The 18,996-nt window shown below is 52.4% G+C and overlaps 1 protein-coding gene across 3 annotated transcripts in view; it reads right to left on the reverse strand.

Annotated features, from left to right (window-relative positions):
• Positions 1–17,849, reverse strand: part of xrcc1 (X-ray repair complementing 1) — a 79,323-nt gene extending 61,474 nt beyond the window's left edge. Inside the window, exons 1-4 of one of the 3 annotated variants that reach the window (XM_086004018.1) lie at positions 17,388–17,849; positions 8,720–8,812; positions 4,265–4,372; positions 1,407–1,565 (exon numbers count right to left, since the gene is read on the reverse strand). In XM_086004018.1, the coding sequence (XP_085860144.1) occupies positions 1,407–1,565; positions 4,265–4,372; positions 8,720–8,812; positions 17,388–17,438 (411 nt within the window). In that variant the 5' untranslated portion in view covers positions 17,439–17,849. The remainder of the gene's footprint in view (positions 1–1,406; positions 1,566–4,264; positions 4,373–8,719; positions 8,813–17,387) is intronic. The other 2 variants (XM_086004017.1, XM_086004016.1) reach the window with 2 other exon arrangements.
• Between the last annotated feature and the right edge of the window lie 1,147 nt (positions 17,850–18,996).

The raw sequence follows: 18,996 nt of genomic DNA on the forward strand, positions 1-18,996 counted from the left end.
TCTGGAACTCTCTCCCCCAAAAAGCTGAGGCTGGGGGTCAATTTCAAGACTGAGATTGATCGATTTGTGTTGGGTAAGGGTATTAAGGGTTACGGAACCAAGGCAGGTGGATGGAGTTAAGATACAGATCAGCCCTGAGCCCTGATCTGACTGACTGGTGGAACAGGCTCGAGGGGCTGAATGGGCCTCCTCCTGTTCCTGTGTAACAGGCTCGAGGGACTGAGTGGGCCTCCTCCTGTTCCTGTGTAACAGGCTCGAGGGACTGAATGGGCCTCCTCCTGTTCCTGTGTAACAGACTCGAGGGGGCTGAACGGGCCTCCTCCTGTTCCTGTGTAACAGGCTCGAGGGGCTGAATGGTCCTCCTCCTGTTCCTGTGTAACAGACTCGAGGGGCTGAATGGGCCTCCTCCTGTTCCTGTGTAACAGGCTCGAGGGGCTGAATGGGCCTCCTCCTGTTCCTGTGGAACAGGCTCGAGGGGCTCAATGGGCCTCCTCCTGTTCCTGTGGAACAGGCTCGAGGGGCTCAATGGGCCTCCTCCTGTTCCTGTGTAACAGGCTCGAGGGACTGAATGGGCCTCCTCCTGTTCCTGTGTAACAGACTCGAGGGGGCTGAACGGGCCTCCTCCTGTTCCTGTGTAACAGGCTCGAGGGGCTGAATGGTCCTCCTCCTGTTCCTGTGTAACAGGCTCGAGGGGCTGAACGGGCCTCCTCCTGTTCCTGTGTAACAGGCTCGAGGGGCTGAGTGGGCCTCCTCCTGTTCCTGTGTAACAGGCTCGAGGGGCTGAATGGGCCTCCTCCTGTTCCTGTGTAACAGGCTCGAGGGGCTGAATGGGCCTCCTCCTGTTCCTGTGTAACAGGCTCGAGGGGCTGAATGGGCCTCCTCCTGTTCCTGTGTAACAGGCTCGAGGGGCTGAATGGGCCTCCTCCTGTTCCTGTGTAACAGGCTCGAGGGGCTGAATGGGCCTCCTCCTGTTCCTGTGTAACAGGCTTGAGGGGCTGAATGGGCCTCCTCCTGTTCCTGTGTAACAGGCTCGAGGGGCTGAATGGGCCTCCTCCTGTTCCTGTGTAACAGGCTCGAGGGGCTGAATGGGCCTCCTCCTGTTCCTGTGTAACAGGCTCGAGGGGCTGAATGGGCCTCCTCCTGTTCCTGTGTAACAGGCTCGAGGGGCTGAATGGGCCTCCCCCTGTTCCTGTGTAACAGGCTCGAGGGGCTGAATGGGCCTCCCCCTGTTCCTGTGTAACAGGCTCGAGGGGCTGAACGGGCCTCCTCCTGTTCCTGTGTAACAGGCTCGAGGGGCTGAATGGGCCTCCTGGTCCCAAGATAAAAAGGCAACAACTCATCCCCATTCCCGGCAGGAATGCCGAAACGACCCCCAACAGATTCAAAACGGCCCAGGCAACACTCGCCTTGTTGTAGGGCTGGGTACAGACCACTTTCACACGGTCCCATTTTTTGTTCAAGGCGGCTTTGGCGAGCTTGTCGGGCCCGAACATGCGAACTCTGTTCAGCGTGGTACCACTTCGACTCTCCGTCGGAGACATGAAGAAGGAGGAGACGAGTAGGACCTGTGAAAGAGAGAGAGAGAGAGAGAGATTTAAATCACGACAGGGCCAGGGTGGACGAAGAGATTGCAATAAAGGCATTACTGTGGTCATTTTGCACCAAGCTGGGTATTAGGAAAAAAGACTCTCTTATCCTGCTCCATTAACGTAGTAAAACGTCTTGAGGCGCGTCACAGGAGCGTAAATCAAGACAAAATCTGACCCCGAGCCACATAAGGAGATATTACTTAAACATAGAAGATGGGAGCAGGAGTCGGCCATTCAGCCCCTCGAGCCTGCTCCGCCATTCAATGCGATCATGGCTGATCATCCAAATTCAGTACCCTGTCCCTGCTTTCTCCCCATATCCCTTGATCCCTTTAGCCTTAAGAAATATATCCAACTCCTTCTTGAATATATTTAATGAATTGGCCTCAACTGCCTTCTGTGGTAGAGAATTCCACAGGTTCACCACTCTCTGGGTGAAGAAATTCCTCCTCATCTCAGTCCTAAATGGCTTACCCCTTATCTTTAGACTGTGACCCCTGGTTCTGGACTCCCCCGCCATCGGGAACATCCTTCCTGCATCGAGTCTGTCCAGTCCGGTTAGAATTTTATAAGTTTCAATGAGATCCCCGCTCAATCTTTTAAACTCCAGCGAGTATAAGCCCAATCGACCCAATCTCTCCTCATACGTCATTCCTGCCATCCCAGGTATCAGTCTGGTGAATCTTCGCTGCACTCTCCATGGCAAGAACATCCTTCCTCAGATAAGGCGACCAAAACTGCACACAATACTCCAGATGTGGTCTCACCAAGGCCCTGTACAACTGCAGCAAGACATCCTTGTTCCTGTACTCAAACCCTCTCGCTACGAAGGCCAACATACCATTTGCCTTCTTAACCGCCTGCTGCACCTGCATGCTTACCTTCAGCGACTGGTGCACAAGGACACCCAGGTCTCGTTGCACTTCCCCTCAGGACAGGTGACCAAAAGCTTGGTCAAAGAGGTCGGTTTTAAGGAGTGTCTTAAAAGAGAGAGAGGCGGAATTCCAGAGCTCGGCCGCCAATGGTGGAGCGATGGAAATCAGGGGATGCGCAAGAGGCCGGAATTGGAAGAGCGCAGAGATCTCAGAGGGTTGTAGAGCTGGAGGGGGTTACAGAGATAGGGAGAGGGGGTGAGGAGGAAGAGCACTCCCCCTGCTCTTCTTCCAAATAGTGGCCGCGGAAATTTTTACGTCCACTTGAGTAGACAGGGCTTCGGTATAATGTCTCATCTGAAAGACGGCACCTCCGACAGTGCAGCGCTACCTCAGTACTGCCCCTCCGACAGTGCAGCGCTACCTCAGTACTGCCCCTCCGACAGTGCAGCGCTACCTCAGTACTGCCCCTCCGACAGTGCGGCGCTCACTCAGTACTGCCCCTCCGACAGTGCAGCGCTACCTCAGTACTGCCCCTCCGACAGTGCAGCGCTACCTCAGTACTGCCCCTCCGACAGTGCGGCGCTCACTCAGTACTGCCCCTCCGACAGTGCGGCGCTCACTCAGTACTGCCCCTCCGACAGTGCAGCGCTACCTCAGTACTGCCCCTCCGACAGTGCAGCGCTACCTCAGTACTGCCCCTCCGACAGTGCGGCGCTCACTCAGTACTGCCCCTCCGACAGTGCAGCGCTACCTCAGTACTGCCCCTCCGACAGTGCAGCGCTACCTCAGTACTGCCCCTCCGACAGTGCGGCGCTCACTCAGTACTGCCCCTCTGACAGTGTCTCACCTCCTGACTCCCCAAAACCTTTCCACCATCTACAAGGCACAAGTCAGGAGTGTGATGGAATACTCTCCACTTGCCTGGATGAGTGCAGCTCCAACAACACTCAAGAAGCTCGACACCATCCAGGACAAAGCAGCCCGCTTGATTAGCACCCCATCCACCACCTTAAACAAACAGTCACTCCCTCCACCACCGGCGCACCGTGGCTGCAGTGTGTACCATCTACAAGATGCACTGCAGCAACTCGCCAAGGCTTCTTCGGCAGCACCTCCCAAACCCGCCACCTCTTCCACCTAGAAGGACAAGGGCAGCAGGCGCATGGGAACACCACCACCTCCAAGTTCCCCTCCAAGTCACACACCATCCTGACTTGGAGATATATCGGTCGATCCTTCATCGTCGCTGGGTCAAAATCCTGGAACTCCCTCCCTAACAGCACTGTGGGAGCACCTTCACCACACGGACTGCAGCGGTTCAAGAAGGCGGCTCACCACCACCTTCTCAAGGGGCAATTAGGGATGGGTAATAAATGCTGGCTTTGCCAGCGACGCCCACGTCCCATAAAAACAAATTAGAAAGAATAAAAAGCTTGTAGCACACTCTCAAAGGCGGGAGATCTCGTTCTTCCTTCTGCCCTCCCAACTTGAAAAGCTTATGCTCCACGCTGAGCAAAGACACATCGAAACACAGAGGCCAAAAAATTAGACGGTTAATGGGAGATTAAACAGAGGTGTTCAAAATTATCAGGGGGCGTTGAGAGCGTGAATCAGGAGAAGCTTGTTCCAGTGGCAGGAGGGTCGGTAACCAGAGGGGCCACAGATTTCCCCTTAACCTTCTCTGCTCTCAGGCGCTCAGTCCACTGATCCGGAGCTGATCTACGATTCAGGGTCCTCCTCATTCACCGGCCACATCGGTAAAACGAGCAACTGGGCTAACAATTTCACAGCAGCGCTCACCTCAAAATCCTGTTCGCAGGCCGATGTGGAATTTCCCACAAGCACCTCCACGAACGCAGATCCCTCATTCCCAATATCGATACTGTGGATCTGTTCGGCCTTCTCGAACTGCAGGGGGGAAAAGAGATCAGGGTTCAGGGTGAAGCCACAACGCGACAGAGAGCGCGAGAGAGCAAGCGGGGTCGGAGAGAGAGAGAGAGAAAGCGAGAGACAGAGACAGGTGACTCTAGACCACTTCCCTCGCTCCCTCACCTCGGTCTCGCTTGGTAGCGAGGCGACTAACGTATTAAGAGTCAACCACATTGCTGTGGGTCTGGAGTTGCATATCGGCCAGACCGGGTAAGGGCAGCAGATTTCCTTCCCGAAAGGACATCAGTGAACCAGATGGGTTTTTAACGACAATCCGATAATTTCATTGTCAGGGGGAGGGGGTTCCAGGTGACACTAGACCACTTCCCTCGCTCCCTCACCTCAGTATTGGGACCACGGATACCCCCAGTGGTAATGTTGCCGGACTGGTAATCCAGAGATAACAACAGAAAAACACTGGAAATACTCAGCAGGCCAGGCAGCATCCGTGGAGAGAGAAACAGAGTTAACGTTTCAGGTCTGGGACCCTTCATCAGAACTGGAAAAAGCTGGAGATGGAACAGATATTAAGCAAGTGCAGACGGAGGGGGGTGGTGGGAGGAATTGAAGGAACATTCTGTGCTTTTGTAAGAGGCAGGAAAGATAAAATGTTGCAAATGGGAATGGCAAAATAATACAGCATGAAAAATGGGGGCAGGGGTTATGATCTGAAATTGTTGAACTTTATGTCGAGTCCGGAAGACTGTAAAGTGCCGAATCGAAAGATGAGGTGCTGTTCCTCGAGCTTACGCTGAGCTTCACTGGAACAATGTAAGAGGCCGAGGACGGAGAGGTCCGAGTGGGAGTGGAGCGGTGAATTAAAGTGACAGGAGACCGGAAGCTCGGGGTCCCCCTTACAGACTGAACGGAGGTGTTCCGCAAAGCGGTCGCCCAATCTGCGTTTGGTCTCCCCAATGTAGAGGAGACCGCATCGTGAGCAGCGAATACAGTATACTAGATTGCACGAAGTACAAGTAAATCGCTGTTTCACCTGGAAGGGGTGTTTGGGGCCCTGGACAGTGGGAAGGGAGGAGGTAAAAGGGCAGGTGTTGCATCTCCTGCGCTTGCACGGGAAGGTGCCGGGCGAAGGGGAAGGGGTGCTGGGGGTGATAGAGGAGTGGACCAGGGTGTCGCGGAGGGAGCGGTCTGATGCGCTTTCAATTACTCATAAAAGACTGAGAGTTAAGAGAGTAACTAAAGGCTTTTATTAACAAAAGAACGAAGGTCTGCCTCGAGTGGTCGACCGGTCCAGAATACAAAGGGGGCTGGGGAGAAGTCACCTTTATACTAGGACTTGTGGGAGGAGTCAGCCGAGGCATGTACACAGTGGAATACAAACAGTGGTTTACCACATTCACCCCTTGTTTAAAATTGAGTCCGGCGGGGTGAAGTGTATTAAAAGTTAGTGTATTGGAGTCTCTCCGGAGGTCTTGTCTGCCGCTGTGATCGGCGTGGCGACGGCAGGGGTAGTGGAGCTTCCGGCGTCGAGTCCCGCGTAGGCTGTGGCACAGGCGTGTCGTCCTCGTAGATGTCGAGCGGGTCGCGGGGCCCAGGCCTGCCGTCTGCTGGGGCTGGATATCGGATCGTGGGGGGGGGGGGGGGGGGGTGGTAGTGGGTTACTGCGGCCCCCGAGGGTGCAAGGTCTCTTATGGAGACTGTGTCCTCCCGCCCGTCCGGGTATGCAATGTAAGCATACTGGGGGTTGGCGTGGAGGAGGTCGACCCTCTCGACCAGGGGGTCCGTTTTATGGGTCCTCACGTGTCTTCTCAGTAGGACCGGCCCTGGGGACGTCAGCCATGGCGGGTAGCGATGTCCCCGATGTGGACTTCCTTGGGAAGACAAACATTTTCTCATGAGGGGTGGCGTTAGTGGCAGTGCAGAGCAGTGACCGAATAGAGTGGAGCGCATCGGGGAGCACATCCTGCCAGCGGGAGGTTGGAAGGCCCCTAGACTTTAAGGCTAGCAGGGCGGCTTTCCAAACTGTCGCATTTTCTCTTTCCACCTGTCCGTTCCCCCGGGGGTTGTAACTGGTGGTCCTGCTTGTGGCAATACCCCTAGTTAGCAGGTACTGACGGAGTTCGTCGCTCATAAACGATGAGCCCCGGTCGCTATGGATATAGCTGGGGAAACCGAACAGGGTGAAGAGGTCGTTCAGACATTTAATGACCGTGGCACTGGTCATGTCCGGGCAGGGGATGGCGAACGGGAAACGGGAGTACTCATCAATAATATTGAGGAAGTACACATTGCGGTCGGAGGGGAGAGGCCCTTTAAAATCAACGCTCAGGCGCTCGAAGGGGCGAGTGGCTTTTATCAGGTGGGCTCTGTCTGGTCTATAAAAGTGCGGTTTGCACTCAGCGCAGACTTGGCAGTTCCTGGTCATGGTCCTGACCTCCTCAATAGAGTAAGGCAGGTTGCGGGCCTTGATGAAGTGGAAGAACCTGGTGACCCCCGGGTGGCAAAGGTCATTGTGGAGGGCCCGCAGTCTATCGATCTGCACGCTGGCGCAGGTGCCACGCGATAGCGCATCCGGGGGTTCATTGAGCTTCCCGGGCCGGTACAAGATCTCGTAATTGTAGGTGGAAAGTTCGATTCTCCACCTCAAGATCTTGTCATTTTTGATTTTGCCCCTCTGCTTGTTGTTAAACATGAAAGCAACTGAACGTTGGTCAGTGAGCAGGGTAAATCGTTTTCCGGCCAGGTAGTGCCTCCAATGACGCACAGCCTCCACAATCGCCTGGGCCTCCTTCTCAACAGCGGAGTGTCTGGTCTCCGGGCCTTGGAGGGTTCGTGAAAAGAAGGCCACGGGTCTCCCCGCCTGATTGAGGGTAGCGGCCAGGGCAAAGTCGGACGCATCGCTTTCCACCTGGAAGGGGATGGATTCGTCCACTGCGTGCATGGTGGCTTTGGCAATGTCTTCCTTGATACGGTGGAAGGCTAAGCGGGCCTCTGCCGTCAAGGGAAAAGAGGTGGACTTGATCAGCGGATGGGCCTTGTCCGCATAGTAGGGGACCCACTGGGCGTAATAGGAGAAAAACCCTAGGCACCTCTTCAGGGCCTTGAGGCAGTGGGAGTTCCATAAGGGGACGCATCCGGTCGGGGTCGGGGCCGATGACTCCGTGTTCCACAACACAGCCAAGGATGGCGAGGCGGTTTGTGCGGAATATGCACTTCTCCTTGTTATATGTCAGGCTCAGGAGTTGGGCGGTGCGGAGGAATTTTTCGAGGTTTGCGTCATGGTCCTGCAAGTCACGGCCGCAGATGGTCACATTGTCCAGATATGGGAAAGTGGCCTGCAACGCATTTTGATCTACCATCCGGTCCATCTCCCTTTGGTCGACCGGTCCAGAATACAAAGGGGGCTGGGGAGCAGTCACCTTTATACTAGGACTTGTGGGAGGAGTCAGCCGAGGCATGTCCAGGCATGTACACAGTGGAATACAAACAGTGGTTTACCACACGGTCCCTATGGAATGCTGAGAGGGGAGGGGAGGGAAAGATGCGTTTGGTTTGTGGGATCACGTTGGAGGTGGCGGAAAATGTTCCGTTAAATGTGGAGGCTGGTGGGGTGAAAGGTGAGGACAAGGGGAACCCTATCATGGTTCCAGGAGGGAGGGGCAGGGGTGAGGGCAGAAGTGCAGGAGCTAGAACGGACACGGTCAAGGGCCGTGTCAACCACAGTAGAGGGGAATCCTCGGTTGAGGAAAAAGGAAGACATGTCGGAAGCACTGGTATGGAAGGTGGCATCGTAAGAACAGACGCGTCTCTAGTAATCCAGAGACCTGGACTAATGATCCAGAGACAAGGGTTCAAATCCCATTCAGTTCATTAAATAAATCTAGAATAAAAAGCTATCAGTAATGGTGACCATGAAATTATCGGATTGTCGTAAAAACCCATCTGGTTCACTGATGTCCTTTCGGGAAGGAAATCTGCCGCCTTTACCCGGTCTGGCCGATATGCGACTCCAGACCCACAGCAATGTGGTTGACTCTTAACCGCCCCTCTGAAACCACTACGACAAAGTCAACACTGTGGGAACACCATCACCTTCAAGTCACACACCATCCTGACTTGGAGATATATCGGCCGTTCCTTCATCGTCGCTGGGTCAAAATCCTGGAACTCCCTCCCTAACAGCACTGTGGGAGCACCTTCACCACACGGACTGCAGCGGTTCAAGGCGGCGGCTCACCACCACCTTCTCAAGGGCAACTAGGGATGGGCAATAAACACCAGCCTTGCCAGCGACGCCCACATCAGAGGAACGAATAAATAAAAAACACAGCAGAGGCAGTCAGAAAAGGCTCAAGTCGCGGAGATTACCTGCAGGATGACGGACGCCTGCTTCTCGCCGGGGTGACCGCATTTCCACTTCCTGTAGGTGTCCGGCTTCAACAGGTTATCCACCTTGTGAGTCTGGGTCAAAGCAAAACGCAAAGAAAGTCAGCCTCCGCAAGACCGCAGGTGTGGCCTGCGTCACCTCGGCGCTCGAACAGTTCCCCAAAGGCCTCCGAGCCCACCCAAAACTCTGCTGCCCCATACCCTCGCTCGCACCAAGTCCCGTTCGCCCCGGCTGCTCGTCGACCTACGATTGGCTCCCGGTGCCGGACGCAGATTGTTTAAGATAACCGGCCAAAGAACCGGGAGGTCGAGATGAGAACAAACATAGAAAAATACGAGTCGTCGGCCATTCGAGCCTGTTCCGCCATTCAATATGATCATGGCTGATCCTCTCTCTCAATACCATAGTCCTGCTCTCTCCCCATACCCCTTGATGCCTTCTGTGTCTAGAAATCTATCGATCTCCTTCTTAAATATAATCAGTGACTTGGCCTCCACAGCCTTCTGTGGTAGATAATTCCACAGGTTCACCATCCTCTGAGTGAAGACATTTCTCCTCATCTCAGCCCTAAATGTCCTACCCCATATCCTGAGACTGTGGCCCCTCGTTCTAGAACCCCCCCCCCCCAAAGCCAGGGGAAACATCCTCCCTGCATCCAGTCTGTCTAGCCCTGTCAGAATTTTATACGTTTCAATGAGATCCCCTCTCATTCTTCTAAACTCTAGTGAATACAGGCCTAGTCGACCCAATCTCTCCTCATAAGACAGTTCTGCCATCCCAGGAATCAGTCTGGTGAACCTTCGCTGCACTCCCTCTATGGCAAGTATATCCTTTCTTAGGTAAGGAGACCAAAACTGCACACAGTGCTCCAGGTGTGGTCTCACCAGGGCCCAGGGGGAAGTGGGGCTAATTGGCGAGCTCTTTCAAAGAGCCGGCACAGGCACGATGGGCCGAATGGCCTCCTTCTGCGCTGTATCATTCTAAGAACTGTCCTGATGCACGTTTTGCAGCGTGTAAATCAGTCTGAAAATGTCACACACCCACCCTTGTGCTTTATGGACAGTTTTGGTCTCCTTACCTAGGGAAGGATATACTTGCCATAGAGGGAGTGCAACGAAGGTTCACCAGACTGGTTCCTGGGATGGGGGGGATTGTCCCATGAGGAGAGATTGAGTAGACGAGGCTGATATTCTCTAGAGTTTAGAAGAATGAGAGGTGATCTCATTGAAACATAAAATTCTTACAGGGACTTGACAGGGTGGATGCAGGGAGGTTGTTTCCCCCTGGCTGGAGAATCTAGAACCAGGGGGCACAGTCTCAGGATAAGGGCTCGGCCATTGAGGACTGAGATGAGGAGGAATTTCTTCACTCAGAGGGCGGTTAATCTTTGGAATTCTCTACCCCAGAGGTCTGTGGGGGCTCAGTTGTTGAGTATATTCAAGGCCGAGATCGAGAGATTTTTAGACTCGAGGGGAATCAAGGGATATGGGGATCGGGCGGGAAAGTGGAGATGAGGTAGATCAGCCCTGATCTTATTGAATGGCTGAGCAGGCTCGTGGGGGAGGGCGTATGGCCTACTCCTGCTCCTATTTATGTTATGTTCACTGGGCCCCCCCCCCCCCACAATACACCTTCACTACACGATCTGCATCAGCACCGATGAAATCAGCAGGCGCGCAACTGCACGAATCAACGGCTCGTTCTCAGCACTGCCCGGCCTGAAACTAGAACTAACTGACCATCATACGCTCCCCTCTGTCACGTCTCCCAATATCACGCAGGGGGGTGTCAGAGCGGGACAGCACACAAGCCAGCCTTGCTTTACGGTCACGAGGCAATAAATGGCTTTTTCCGAGTGGGAAGCAGTGACTAGTGGGGTACCGCAGGGATTGGTCCTTGGACCCCGGTTATTCACAATATATATTAATGATCTAGACGAGGGAACTAGATGTAATATCTCCAAGTTTGCAGATGACACAAAGCTGGGTGGGCGTGTGTGCTGTGAGGAGGATGCTGAGAAACTCCAGTATGATTTGGACAGGTTGGGTGATTATACTGCATCTGCCCAATGTGGATAAATGCAAGGTTATCCACTTTGGTGGCAAAAACAGGAAGACAGATTATCTGAACGGCACTAGATTGGGAGAAGGGGAAGTGCAACGAGACCTGGGTGTCCCTGTGCACCAGTCGCTGAAGGTAAGCATGCAGGTGCAGCAGGCGGTTAAGAAGGCAAATGGTATGTTGGCCTTCATAGTGAGAGGATTCGAGTACAGGAGCAAGGATGTCTTGCTGCAGTTGTACAGGGCCTTGGTGAGACCACACCTTGAGTATTGTGTGCAGTTTTGGTCACCTTATCTGAGGAAGGATGTTCTTGCCATGGAGGGAGTTGCGAAGATTCACCAGATTGATACCTGGGATGGCAGGAGTGACGTAGGAGGAGAGATTGGGTCGATTGGGCTTATATTCGCTAGAGTTTAGAAGAATGAGAGGGGATCGCATTGAAACTTATAAAATTCTAAACAGGACTAGACAGACTGGATGCAGGAAGGATGTTCCCGATGGCGGGGAGTCCAGAACCAGGGGTCACAGTCTAAGGATAAGGGGCAAGCCATTTAGGACAGAGATGAGGAGGAATTTCTTTACCCAGAGAGTGGTGAACCTGTGGAATTTTCTACCACAGAAGGCAGTAGAGGCCAATTCATTAAATATATTCAAGGAGGAGTTAGATATATTTCTTAAGACTAAAGGGATCAAGGGATATGGGGAGAAGGCAGGGACAGGGTACTGAATTTGGATGATCAGCCATGATCTCATTGAATGGCGGAGCAGGCTCGAGGGGCCAAATGGCCTACTCCTGCTCCTATCTTCTATGTTTCTATTTAATTTTGTGTTTAGGACGTGAGAACATAGGATCAGGAGCAGCCCATTCGGCCCCTCGAGCCTGCTCCGCCATTCAATGAGATCATGGCTGATCATCCATCTCAACTCCACCTTCCCGCCCGATCCCCATATCCCTTGATTTATCTAGATTTCAAAATTCCTCCTCATCTCTGTGCTAAATGGCCGAGCCCTCATTGTGAGACTGTGACCCCTGGTTCTAGGCTCTCCAGCCAGGGGAAACATCCTCCCTGCGTCTACCCGGTCCAACCCAAGAATTTTATATGCTTCAATGAGATGGCAAGACTAAGGAGCTCATCGTGGACTTCAGAAGCCACCGAGGGAACCATCGCCCCATCAGCATAGACGGGACACCAGTAGAAGTCGTCAGTTGCTTCCAATTCCTGGGACTGCAGGTCTCTGATGACCTGGCCTGGAACCATAACACTGAGGCTATGCTGAAGAAGGCACACCAGCGCCTCTACCCTCTACGGTGCCTGAGGAAATGCGGCATAAGCACACAGTGGCTTGTGAACTTTTACCGCGGCACCATAGAGAGTGTCCTGAGGAGTGGTGTCAATGTGTGGTATGGTAACACCACTGCACAGAACAAGAAAGCCATCCAGAGAGTTGTGAATACGGCAGAAAAGGCCATCGGTTGCGCACTTCCGTCCATCGAGGTGATCTTCCAGACCAGGTGCCGGAACAAGGCCCGCTCCATCATCCAGGACCCCAATCACCCTGGGCACAAACTGTTCTCCCTCCTGCGGTCCGGATGTCGGTACCGCAGCATCCGAACCAGGACCAGCAGGTTTAAGAACAGTTTCTATCCACAGGCAGTGCGCCGACTGAACTGCTAATCACACTGCCCCATATATTAGTTATATGTTTATGTAAATATATATATTGTACTTATATTACCATATATTTATCATATTACATTACTATTATTTCCAGTGGTAATTGAGGCTTTTTTGCACTATTCATCATATCCTGCAACTTGGACTGTTATTGCTATACTTTCCGCTTATTTGCTTATTGTTTTTATTTATACTTGTTTTTACTTTTTGCTTTTATATTATATGCTTGTATTGTGGGAGTGAGTGGGGAGTAAGCATTCCATTGTACTAGTTACATATGGCAATAAAATGATCTTGAATCTTGAACCTCTCATTCTTCTAAACTCCAGATAATACAACAACAACAACTTGTATTTATAAAGCGCCTTTAACATAGTAAAAGATCCCAAGATGCTGCACAGGAGTATTAAAAGACAAAAACTTCGACACCGAGCCACATATGGAGAAATTAGGGCAGGTGACCCAAAACTTGGTCAAAGAGGTCGGTTTTAAAGAGGGTCTTAAAGGGGGAAAGAGAGGTAGCGAGGCGGAGAGGTTTAGGGAGGGAATTCCAGAGCTCGGGGCCCAGGCAGCTGAAGGCACGGCCACCAATGGTTGAGCAATTATACTCAGCGATGCTGAAGGGGGCAGAATTAGAGGAGTGCAGAGATCTCGGGGCATGTGGGGCTGGAGGAGGTTACAGAGATAGGGAGGGTTGTAGCGGCTGGAGGAGGTTACAGAGATAGGGAGGGTTGTAGGGGCTGGAGGAGGTTACAGAGATAGGGAGGGTTGTAGGGGGCTGGAGGAGGTTACAGAGATAGGGAGGGTTGTAGGGGCTGGAGGAGGTTACAGAGATAGGGAGGGTTGTAGGGGCTGGAGGAGGTTACAGAGATAGGGAGGGTTGTACCAGCTGGAGGAGGTTACAGAGATAGGGAGGGTTGTAGGGGCTGGAGGAGGTTACAGAGATAGGGGAGGGTTGTAGCGGCTGGAGGAGGTTACAGAGATAGGGAGGGTTGTAGGGGCTGGAGGAGGTTACAGAGATAGGGAGGGTTGTAGGAGGTTACAGAGATAGGGAGGTGGGCGAGGAGGCCATGGAGGGATTTGAAAACAAGGATGAGAATTTTGAAATCGAGGCGTTGCTTAACCAGGAGCCAATGTAGGTCAGCGAGCACAGGGGGTGATGGGTGAACGGGACTTGGTGCGAGGTAGGACACGGGGCAGCAGAGTTTTGGATGACCTCAAGTTTACGGAGGGTGGAATGTGGGAGGACGGCCAGAAGGCGTTCGAATAGTCAAGTCTAGAGGTAACAAAGGCATGGATGAGGCTTTCAGCAGTGGATGAGCTGAGGCAGGGGCCTCTTGTATTGCTTTGTAACAACAGGAGGCTGAGGGGAGATTTAATTGAGGTGTATAAAATGATGAGGGGCTTAGATAGAGTGGATAGGAAGGACGGATTTCCCCCAGCAGAGAGGTCAATAACCAGGGGGCAGAGATTGAAAGTAATTGGTGGAAGGATTAGAGGGGAGTTGAGGGGAACTTTTTTCACCCAGAGGGTGGTGGGGGTCTGGAACTCACTGCCTGAAAGGGTGGGAGAGGCAGAAACCCTCATCACATTTAAAAAGTTCTTGGATATGCCCTTGAAGTGCCGTAACCTACAGGGCCATGGACCGAGAGCTGGAAAGTGGGATTAGACTGGATCGCTCATTGGGCCAGCACGGACACGGTGGGCCGAATGGCCTCCTTCTGTGCTGTAAATTTCTATGATTCTATGGGAATGGTTACAGCACAGAAGGAGGCCATTCGGCCCATCGAGCCCATGCCGGTTCTCTGCAAGAGCACTTCAGCTAGTCCCACTCCCCCGCCCTTTCCCCGTAGCCCTGCAAATTTTTTCCCTTCAGGTACTTATCCAACTCCCTTTTGAAAGCCACAGTTGAATCTGCCTCCACCGCCCTCTCAGGCCGTGAATTCCAGGTCCTAACCACTCGCTGCGTGAAAAGGTTTTTCCTCATGTCGCCTTTGGTTCTTCTGCCAATCACCTTAAATCTGTGTCCTCTGGTTCTCGACCCTCCCGCCAATGGGAACAGTTTCTCTCTATCTACTCTGTCCAGACCCCTCATGATTTTGAACACCTCGATCAAATCTCCTCTTAACCTTCTCTGCTCTAAGGAGAACAATCCCAGCTTCTCCAGTCTATCCACGGGGAAAGTGTTACAGGAGAAAGTGTGACACTTAAAAAATAAAAAAAAGTGCACTCCACATTCATGTCTTTGAATGCATCAATGGATGGATTACTGATCAGGTATATAAAGATTCATCAGAATGATACGAGGCTTAAAGGCGTTAAATCACGAGGATGGGCTGCACAGACGAGGTTTGTATTCCCTGGAGTTTAGAAGATTATGGGTGATCTAATCGAGGTGTTTAAGATGATAAAGGGATTCGATCGGGAAATAGTTTCTATCTGTCCTGTTAAGAAACGTCTCGATTTTAAAATTCTCATCCTTGTTTTCAAATTCCTCCACGGCCTCCTCGTCCCCCTCCCTATCTCTGTAACCTCCTCCAGTCACTACAACCCTCCCTATCTCTGTAACCTCCTCCAGCCCCGACAACCCTCCCTATCTCTGTAACCTCCTCCAGCCCCTACAACCCTCCCCATCTCTGTAACCTCCTCCAGCCCTGACAACCCTCCCTATCTCTGTAACCTCCTCCAGCCCCTACAACCCTCCCTATCTCTGTAACCTCCTCCAGCCTCTATAACCCTCCCTATCTCTGTAACCTCCTCCAGCCCCTACAACCCTCCCTATCTCTGTAACCTCCTCCAGCCCCTACACCCCTCCCTATCTCTGTAACCTCCTCCAGCCCCCTACAACCCTCCCTATCTCTGTAACCTCCTCCAGCCCCTACAACCCTCACTATCTTTGTAACCTCCTCCAGCCCCTACAACCCTCACTATCTTTGTAACCTCCTCCAGCCCCTACAACCCTCCCTATCTCTGTAACCTCCTCCAGCCCCCTACAAACCTCCCTATCTCTGTAACCTCCTCCAGCCCCTACAACCCTCCCTATCTCTGTAACCTCCTCCAGCCCCTACAACCCTCCCTATCTCTGTAACCTCCTCCAGCCCCCTACAAACCTCCCTATTTCTGTAACCTCCTCCAGCCCCTACAACCCTCCCTATCTCTGTAACCTCCTCCAGCCCCCTACAACCCTCCGAGATCTCTGCTCATCCCCGATTTTCATCGCTCCACCATTGGCGGCCGTGCCTTCAGCCGCCTGGGCCCGAGCTCTGGAATTCCCTCCCTAAACCTCTCCGCCTCTCTCTCCTCCTTTAAGACCCTCCTTAAAACCGACCTCTTTGACCAAGCTTTTGGTCGCCCGTCCTAATATCTCCTTATGTGGCTCGGTGTCGAATTTTGCCTGAGATTCGCTCCTGTGAAGCGCCTTGGGATGTTTTACTACATTAAAGGCACTGGATAAATGCAAGTGGTTATTGTTGTTGTTTGGTGCGGGGAAACCTTAAATTACACCAGGAGCGAAATCAGGAAGCACTTCTTCACACGAAGGGCAATGGAAATCTGGAACCCCCCACCAACAAAAAGCAGTGGAGGCTGGGGGGTCAATTGGAGCTTTCAAGATCGAGAGACATAATTTTGTACACTTAAAAATTATATACATTAAACATTACTATATATAAAATAAACTACAATTTTAAGAAAGAATGCTGGCGTTTATCAGGCCAAAACCCCAAATATATTTGAATGGAAAATTTCAATATTATAGACAGCCTCCCATTTCTCCAGCACCTTTCACCACCTCAGGACATCCCAAAGCGCTTCACAACCAATGAAGTACTTTTTTTGAAGTGCGGTCGCTGTCGTAATGTGGGAAACGCGGCAGCCAATTTGCACACAGCAAGCTCCCACAAACAGCAATGTGATAATGACCACATCATCTGTTTTAGTGATGTTGGTTGAGGGATAAATATTGGTCCCAGGACACCGGGAAGAACTCCCCCCTGCTCGTCTTCCAATACTGGCCGTGGGTTCTTTTACATCCACCCGAGGGGCAGACGGAGCCTCGATTTAACGTCTCATCCGAAAGACGGCACCTCCGACAGTGCGGCGCTCCCTCAGTACCGCCCCTGCGGCGCTCCCCCAGTACCGCCCCTCCGACAGTGCGGCGCTCCCTCAGTACCGCCCCTGCGGCGCTCCCCCAGTACCGCCCCTCCGACAGTGCGGCGCTCCCTCAGTACCGCCCCTCCGACAGTGCGGCGCTCCCTCAGTACCGCCCCTCCGACAGTGCGGCGCTCCCTCAGTACCGCCCCTCCGACAGTGCGGCGCTCCCTCAGTACCGCCCCTCCGACAGTGCGGCGCTCCCTCAGAACCGCCCCTCCGACAGTGCGGCGCTCCCTCAGTACCGCCCCTCCGACAGTGCGGCGCTCCCTCAGTACCGCCCCTCCGACAGTGTGGCGCTCCCTCAGTACCGCCCCTCCGACAGTGCGACGCTCCCTCAGTACCGCCCCTCCGACAGTGCGGCGCTCCCTCGGCACTGGCACACCGGGCCGGATTACGGGGGCTCAAATCTCTGGAGTGGGGCGACTCGAGCCCACGACCTTTGCCCTCAGACGCGAAGGGTGCGACTGACACCTCGATCAGAGGCCCTTCGGCCCATCACACTCTCCAATTAGCCTCACTCCAGCAGGAGGAGCTCTTTCCTCATCTTAAAAGTACTTCCATACGAGGAAATAAACAAATTATATTGCCCCTTAAAGCTACAGGCCCCCCTCTCGACACAGCACCTGAAAAGTAAAAAAACTCACAGATAACACATGCATTCTATATATTTAAAAGGAGGAAATATCTGATGCACACATTAAAAGCGAAACATTTAGAGTTGGAACAGTTGGGCATGAACTGCAATTGGAAATATACTCACCAGGTCTTCACTGCTGCAGGACACGACATGTTTGAGTTTAATCTCGGGCATTTTGAGAGAATGATTTAAAGGGGAAAGAAAAGTGGATGATAGATATTTCTACCCACTTGTATGTGGAGGGGGTAAAAATAACTTTTTTTTTAAAAATCACAATTGCACCGCCAAAACTTCAGGTTTGACAGAATGCAGCATTTAAAGGGGAGTTCTCCTCATGGAATCGCGCAACACCCCCTCAAAAAGGCGAAATTCAAGGAGGTTTTAAAAGTTGAACGTTTCTCCATGGCGGCTTCTCCGTCTCTCGCGCCCTTCTGGTCCACTTCCGAGTCACGCCTGAGAATTTTATTAAACCAAAATCAAAACACCAAATAATTTTACATCACTACCGGCTGAAAGAAGACTAGGTACTGATTAGATAAATAATTCGTGAGATTTTTCTTATCAACTGGTTTACTTGGGGCTTTGTCGGTTGTGCCAGCGTGTCAACGGTCAGGGGGCGGGGACTCGCCCTCAGCTGGCCAGGTTGTGGAAGCAGGGGGCGCCATCTTTGATGCTGGCCAGCCCAGCTGATTGCACATCCACTTTGTACCCAGTTGAGCCTTCCCTTTGTCTGTTGGGGACTTGGCCTGCAGGGTGTTGCGCGGGGCAGGGTGGGGTGGCAGTCCCGTGCAATAAGGTTTTAAGTCGGTTCCAGGACTCCCGGGAGAAACATAGAAACATAGAAGATAGGCGCAGGAGTAGGCCATTCGGCCCCTCGAGCCCACTCCGCCATTCAATGAGATCATGGCTGATCATCCAAATTCAGTACCCTGTCCCTGCTTTCTCCCCATATCCCTTGATCCCTTTAGCCTTAAGAAATATATCTAACTCCTTCTTGAATATATTTAATGAATTGGCCTCTACTGCCTTCTGTGGTAGAGAATTCCACAGGTTCACCACTCTCTGGGTGAAGAAATTCCTCCTCATTTCAGTCCTAAATGGCTTACCCCTTATCCTTAGACTGTGACCCCTGGTTCTGGACTCCCCGACCATCGGGAACATCCTTCCTGCATCTAGTCTGTCTAGTCCTGTTAGAATTTTATAAGTTTCAATGAGATCCCCTCTCATTCTTCTAAACTCCAGCGAGTATAAGTCCAATCGACCCAATCTCTCCTCATACGTCATTCCTGCCATCCCAGGTATCAGTCTGGTGAATCTTCGCTGCACTCCCTCCATGGCAAGAACATCCTTCCTCAGATAAGGCGACCAAACCTGCACACAATACTCAAGGTGTGGTCTCACCAAGGCCCTGTACAACTGCAGCAAGACATCCTTGTTCCTGTACTCGAACCCTCTCGCTACGAAGGCCAACATACCATTTGCCTTCTTAACCGCCTGCTGCACCTGCATGCTTACCGTCAGCGACTGGTGCACAAGGACACCCAGGTCTCGTTGCACCTCCCCTTCTCCCAATCTATTGCTGTTCGGATAATAATCTGCCTTCCTGTTTTTGCCACCAAAGTGGATAACCTCGCATTTATCCACATTATACTGCATCTGCCATGCTTCTGCCCAATCACCCAACCTGTCCAAATCATACTAGAGGTTCTCGGCATCCTCCTCACAGCACACA

Source organism: Somniosus microcephalus, chromosome 12, assembly GCF_052327205.1.
Source record: "Somniosus microcephalus isolate GS21.2 chromosome 12, FLI_Smic_1.0, whole genome shotgun sequence".
Lineage (NCBI taxonomy): Eukaryota > Metazoa > Chordata > Chondrichthyes > Squaliformes > Somniosidae > Somniosus > Somniosus microcephalus.